The following is a 7,117-nucleotide window of genomic DNA, read 5'->3' on the forward strand; positions in this document are numbered from 1 at the left end:
AGAGATTTTTTTTAAACTAGGCAATGGTCAGTTTGTAGGCTAGTATATGAGATTGTTGTTCTTCTCAAGTATGTTGTTCAGGTTGGGCCGATGGGTTTGTCGCGATGCCGTGCCACGTACTTGTTTGAAAGCACCAATAGGGACAGCACTCAGAAAGAGAAGGGGTATATTCATTACGGAAACAGTTTACAGGTTAAGAACCAAACGAAAGCACAGATAAAATAAGAGTTTCTATTGGACAAATGCGTCCCAAATTTCGTCCCGTTTGCTTCCGTTTAAGAAGCGCTTTGCAACAGAATCGGCGTCATGAATAGGCCCAATGCAGGTAGCTACCTGGGTCACGTGGTCTGCGGCGCACACAGGTAGGTGCATCACAAAAAAGGGAACATTCAGCCATTACACTGCGATGAGGTGTGCCGGAGATTTTGCATAGATTATCAAGCAATCAAGAAGCCACTAAAAATTTCTGGAGTTGCTGAGCACACCTTTGCGCATAGGTGTCTGGGTGTGGGTGGCTGGATTCTTTGGGTTCTATACTGTTCTGGGGTGTAGCTGTAGGTTATTTTCCATTACTTTGGGTGTAATTAGAGGAGTTTCTTTTTGTATTTATCCTGAAAATGACGGCTCAGGTAGACTACCTGGCGGTGTTGTTCACCACCACATCTGGCGCGAGCGGAGACCTCTTGGGTTCGGACGAGACGGAGCTCGAGCAGTTGGTGTGGCAGCTCGTGGACTTGAAGAACAAAAAGGTCATCTTTAAAATATTTTCCTTTCTTTATTAAGAGAATAAGATAATGACTATATTTTTTTCAGGAGGAGCTAGATGAGGTCATCTATAGAAAGACAAAGTATTCATCGAGCATAACCAGAATGCTCTCTGCGTCAATGTGCCCTATTTGGTTTAATAGACGACCACCTTTCTTTTGTTTATGAGGTCTAATGACAAAACTGATCATAAGTGTGCCATAATCGGCTACTCCATTATGCATATTAAAGTGTGTTTTTAAGTGTACACATTGCTATTTTAAATGTACTGAAGTGTGTGTGTTTTCTCTCTGGTCCAGTTGGGAAAGGTGAATGAGGTGTTAATAAGGCCTGAGCACTCTGACCTTACAGAAGATTGTCTGGGGGAGAGAGAGGACAGCGAGGAGTCTGTCTCTACAGTCACAGGCTTGGAGAACGCGCTAAACCAGGTACAGACGGTATCTGTTGTCTCGTGATTTTTTATGAAATACATTTTTGAACTCATCATATTCTGCTTTACCATCCATTCCTCCTTCACTTGAAATCAGGGGCACCGATGCATTGATTGGAGTTTTATAACAATTGATTGTTTATTTAGGCCTTGATCCTGGGATATCTAATTATAATTGGCTAATAATGAATCATCGTTTTCGATCCCTATAGATTTGATGGCATTTCACTTGACAGCCTGAGGGATAGTTGTAAAAGTCCATTGAGTGATGAGGAGGTGTGGATCTTGAGAGCTTAGTAATGCAAATGACCACCCAATTTGCATAATGAGGCTTAGCAGCAATTAAAGTGCTTGTTCTCTGAAACCAAAAATATAAACCATACATAGACAAAAGACAATAGATAGACATACACACACAAACATCGATGACATCACCTCACAAATCGTTTCCAGCCACTTGAAAGTAACAACAAGCCATTCAAGTTGGACTTTATCACAAGCAGTAATTTGTAAGCCTATATTTGGATGTTTTTGTAAATATTTTGTCTTCATGGTAATACTTTCCATTAAGGTAGACTCAGTTTAAATAGTCTATAAACAGCATTAATAGGTTGTTTATTAGTCAGTAGGAAACAGTTATAAGTCATTGGATGAAATTGTGTACTGTGGTCAACGTTATGGCGCTTGCTGAATAATGAGATTATAAATGGCTGCATTGTTATTCATCATCACCAGAATAATGATCACACTTTTAACCAATAAAATGTTAGTGGATTTTCAATATTACCAGTGAGTTGTTCTGTAATTGTTTATTACAGATGTATTATCTGATCTTGATTTAAAGAGTTTACATTGTAGCTGTTCTCTTCCTATGTTATGAATAGTTCCATCTGAGATTGACCAATGAGGTGAACAGCTTAGGCGCGGGCACGTCAGTGTGTGTGTGTACGGACGGGCAGCTCCACATTCGCCAGGTTCTCCACCCCGAAGCTGCGGACAAGGTAAGGGTACAGGCTGGCAGGGCGGGGAGCACAATTACCTCCAGCAGAAGCGTATGGTGTTCACAGAACCATAAAGAAATGTGTTATGTCAGCTCTTTTGTCAAGATCCTGCTCTACATGATGTTGAAATGGGAGGTTGTCTTGACATATTCTCTTGGCTTTGTTTGAACATTAACGCACGCGCACACACACACACACATACGCACACACACACACACCGTTCTAATATTACATCTTGAGTCCCCCCCCCCCCCCCCCCCCCCCCCCTCACATCTAGTGTGATGTACAGACCCATGGGGAACCTAACTTTATTGACATGAGTAAATATGTAAATGAGGGAAGTAAACAGACAGCGTAGCTCCTGATACGACCCAACACCTAACAGCTGTCAATGGTAGGCTGCACATATTCTCTTCCTCCTCTCTACTGTTTAATCAATAATGATATGGTCAGAACGTTTTTAAAGGAACATACTACAGTTTATTTGGTCCGTGCAAGACTCAAACTCTGGTGATCCAAGCACATGCCACATTCAGTTCCCCTGGGTTAATGTATGGGCACACACTGGTTGAATCAACGTTGTTTCCACGTCATTTCAATAGAATTACGTTGAACCAACTTGGAATAGACGTTGAATTGACGTCTGTGCCCAGTTTGTAATGTCTGCAGTTGTCTTCCTCGGCAGAACCTGGCACTGCCAGAATGTTTCAACTCCTTTTTTGACCTGAGGAAAGAGTTCAGGAAGCACTTCCCCTCTGCAGACACCAAGAGCCTGGAGGTGCAGTACATGGCAGAATGTATCCTTACAACTGAGAAACACAGCAAAGACACTCACAGCAATGACACTCACAGCAACGACACTCACAGCAAAGACACTCACAGCAAAGACACTCACAGCAACGACACTCACAGCAATGATACTCACAGCAATGACACTCACAGTAAAGACACTCACAGCAAAGACACTCACAGCAAAGACACTCACAGCAAAGACACTCACAGCAATGACACTCACAGTAAAGACACTCACAGCAATGACACTCACAGTAAAGACACTCACAGCAAAGACACTCACAGCAATGACACTCACAGCAAAGACACTCACAGCAATGACACTCACAGCAAAGACACTCACAGCAATGACACTCACAGCAATGACACTCACAGCAATGACACTCACAGCAATGACACTCACAGCAATGACACTCACAGCAAAGACACTCACAGCAAAGACACTCACAGCAAAGACACTCACAGCAAAGACACTCACAGCAAAGACACTCACAGCAAAGACACTCACAGCAATGACACTCACAGCAATGACACTCACAGCAAAGACACTCACAGCAATGACACTCACAGCAAAGACACTCACAGCAATGACACTCACAGCAAAGACACTCACAGCAATGACACTCACAGCAAAGACACTCACAGCAAAGACACTCACAGCAAAGACACTCACAGCAATGACACTCACAGTAAAGACACTCACAGCAATGACACTCACAGCAATGACACTCACAGCAAAGACACTCACAGCAACGACACTCACAGCAATGACACTCACAGCAACGACACTCACAGCAAATACACTCACAGCAACGACACTCACAGCAATGACACTCACAGCAAAGACACTCACAGCAAAGACACTCACAGCAAAGACACTCACAGCAAAGACACTCACAGCAATGACACTCACAGCAATGACACTCACATCAAAGACACTCACAGCAAAGACACTCACAGCAAAGACACTCACAGCAATGACACTCACAGCAAAGACACTCACAGCAAAGACACTCACAGCAAAGACACTCACAGCAAAGACACTCACAGCAAAGACACTCACAGCAAAGGCACTCACAGCAAAGGCACTCACAGCATTGACACTCACAGCAATGACACTCACAGCAAAGGCACTCACAGCAGTGACACTCACAGCAATGACACTCACAGCAATGACACTCAAAGCAATGACACTCACAGCAATGACACTCACAGCAATGACACTCACAGCAATGACACTCACAGCAAAGACACTCACAGCAAAGACACTCACAGCAAAGACACTGACAGCAATGACACTCACAGCAATGACACTCACAGCAATGACACTCACAGCAAAGACACTCACAGCAAAGACACTCACAGCAAAGACACTCACAGCAAAGGCACTCACAGCAAAGGCACTCACAGCATTGACACTCACAGCAATGACACTCACAGCAAAGGCACTCACAGCAGTGACACTCACAGCAATGACACTCACAGCAATGACACTCAAAGCAATGACACTCACAGCAATGACACTCACAGCAATGACACTCACAGCAATGACACTCACAGCAATGACACTCACAGCAAAGACACTCACAGCAAACACACTCACAGCAAAGACACTCACAGCAATGACACTCACAGCAATGACACTCACAGCAATGACACTCACAGCAAAGACACTCACAGCAATGACACTCACAGCAAAGACACTCACAGCAATGACACTCACAGCAATGACACTCACAGCAATGACACTCACAGCAATGACACTCACAGCAATGACACTCACAGTAAAGACACTCACAGCAAAGACACTCACAGCAACGACACTCACAGCAATGACACTCACAGCAATGACACTCACAGCAATGACACTCACAGCAACGACACTCACAGCAATGACACTCACAGCAACGACACTCACAGCAAATACACTCACAGCAACGACACTCACAGCAATGACACTCACAGCAATGACACTCACAGTAAAGACACTCACAGCAAAGACACTCACAGCAAAGACACTCACAGCAAAGACACTCACAGCAATGACACTCACAGCAATGACACTCACATCAAAGACACTCACAGCAAAGACACTCACAGCAAAGACACTCACAGCAAAGACACTCACAGCAAAGACACTCACAGCAAAGACACTCACAGCAAAGACACTCACAGCAAAGGCACTCACAGCATTGACACTCACAGCAATGACACTCACAGCAAAGGCACTCACAGCAGTGACACTCACAGCAATGACACTCACAGCAATGACACTCAAAGCAATGACACTCACAGAAATGACACTTTTACAGCTTTGCATGAACCCTGCTTCTGTAGTGTAGCTTCATGCCGTTAGTGCATGTGCATGTGTGTGTGTGTGTGTGTGTGTGTGTGTGCTCGCACACGTGCGTGTGTGGTTGTGAGAGAGAGAGAGCATGAGAGTGTGTGTGATACTAACACACTCCCATGGGGGAGGTGTCTGCAGGCCTCAGGGTGTTGGCTGTGGGACTAGAGGTTTTGAAATGCAAATAGAGACACAATTGACGTGTCTCACTGTAGCTCCAAGAGGAACATGCTGTGTGTTGAGCCAACAGGACTAGCCCTACACACCTACCAGGAAGCAGGACTAACACACACACACATGCACACACACATTGCTTGCTCCTCTCCTGTAGTTTTCTCCTTGACCACGGTTTCCTCAGCTCTCAGTGTAACTGTGGAGCCAGTAGCCATATTGGAGCCGCCGACCGTACTGGATCCAACGGCCATGTTGGATCCGACGGCCATGTTGTCACCGGTCACAGCAGCACTGCAGGTCCAGACCATGGCCAACATCGTTCTAGCCCTGCTATTGGAACCCTTATGTGAGTGACACACTAACTTACACAAACTCTGAATTTTCTCACAATGTTGTCGTTGTTGCTTATCTTTGACTTCTGCTCTGGTCTTCTGTTTGTTGTAGGTCACACATTCTCAAACCCAGAGAGAGTCACTGAGAAGTTTGAAAGTGGCACTTGGTAATTAGACTTGTTAAAATAGATTAGCAGTAAGGTAGATGATAAGACACTATTCATTGGTGTTCTTACATAGTTGGATGGAGCAGGTGAGTGATTTGATGCTAACTGGTGTGTGTGTGTCCGTGTGTGCGCGTGTGTGTAGCAGTAAGATGGAGCGTGTGTGTGACAACACAGTGATCAGAGCGAGGGGGTTGCCGTGGCAGTCATCTGACCAGGACATCGCTCGCTTCTTCAGAGGACTCAACATTGCCAAGTATGTGTGTTCAGTGTCTAGTGGTGTGTTGTGTTTGACTCATTGCTGTTAGGATGGTGTGTAGTGTATTGAAATTGTTTTAATAGCTGTAATGCTGTGTGTTGTCCAGAGGTGGTGCTGCGTTGTGTCTGAACGCCCAGGGTCGGAGGAACGGAGAGGCTATGGTCCGCTTCATCAGTGAAGAGCACAGAGACATGGCCCTGCAGAGACACAAACACCACATGGGCAACAGATACATAGAGGTAATCTGTTAATAACCTATTATCAACCTATTACTAACCCTAACCCTAACCATCGATACATAGAGGTCATCTGTTAATAACCTATTATCAACCTATTCCTAACCCTCACCATCAATACATAGAGGTCATCTGTTAATAACCTATTATCAACCTATTACTAACCCTAACCCTAACCATCGATACATACAGGTCATCTGTTAATAACCTATTATCAACCTATTACTAACCCTAACCATCGATACATAGAGGTCATCTGTTAATAACCTATTATCAACCTATTACTAACCCTAACCATCGATACATAGAGGTCATCAGTTAATAACCTATTACTAACCCTAACCAACGGTACATAGAGGTAACCTGTTAATAACCTATTACTAACCCTAACCAACTGTACATATAGGTAACCTGTTAATAACCTATTATCAACCTATTACTAACCCTAACCAACTGTACATAGAGGTAACCTATTATCAACCTATTACTAACCCTAACCAACTGTACATAGAGGTAACCTGTTAATAACCTATTACTGACCATAACCAACTGTACATAGAGGTAACCTGTTAATAACCTATTATCAACCTATTACTAACCCTAACCCTAACCATCGATAC

The 7,117-nt window shown here is 44.1% G+C and overlaps 1 protein-coding gene across 4 annotated transcripts in view; it reads left to right on the plus strand.

Moving 5' to 3' along the window:
• The first annotated feature begins 364 nt into the window (after positions 1-364).
• esrp1 (epithelial splicing regulatory protein 1) overlaps positions 365-7,117 on the plus strand; it is a 21,040-nt gene continuing 14,287 nt past the window's right edge. For all 4 annotated transcript variants that reach the window (XM_036938629.1, XM_036938633.1, XM_036938641.1 and 1 more), the window contains exons 1-8: positions 365-749; positions 1,065-1,193; positions 2,080-2,196; positions 2,882-2,993; positions 5,691-5,852; positions 5,951-6,005; positions 6,148-6,258; positions 6,368-6,500. In XM_036938629.1, the coding sequence (XP_036794524.1) occupies positions 618-749; positions 1,065-1,193; positions 2,080-2,196; positions 2,882-2,993; positions 5,691-5,852; positions 5,951-6,005; positions 6,148-6,258; positions 6,368-6,500 (951 nt within the window). In that variant the 5' untranslated portion in view covers positions 365-617. The remainder of the gene's footprint in view (positions 750-1,064; positions 1,194-2,079; positions 2,197-2,881; positions 2,994-5,690; positions 5,853-5,950; positions 6,006-6,147; positions 6,259-6,367; positions 6,501-7,117) is intronic.

Source organism: Oncorhynchus mykiss, chromosome 2 (genome assembly GCF_013265735.2).
Source record: "Oncorhynchus mykiss isolate Arlee chromosome 2, USDA_OmykA_1.1, whole genome shotgun sequence".
In the NCBI taxonomy this organism is placed as follows: domain Eukaryota; kingdom Metazoa; phylum Chordata; class Actinopteri; order Salmoniformes; family Salmonidae; genus Oncorhynchus; species Oncorhynchus mykiss.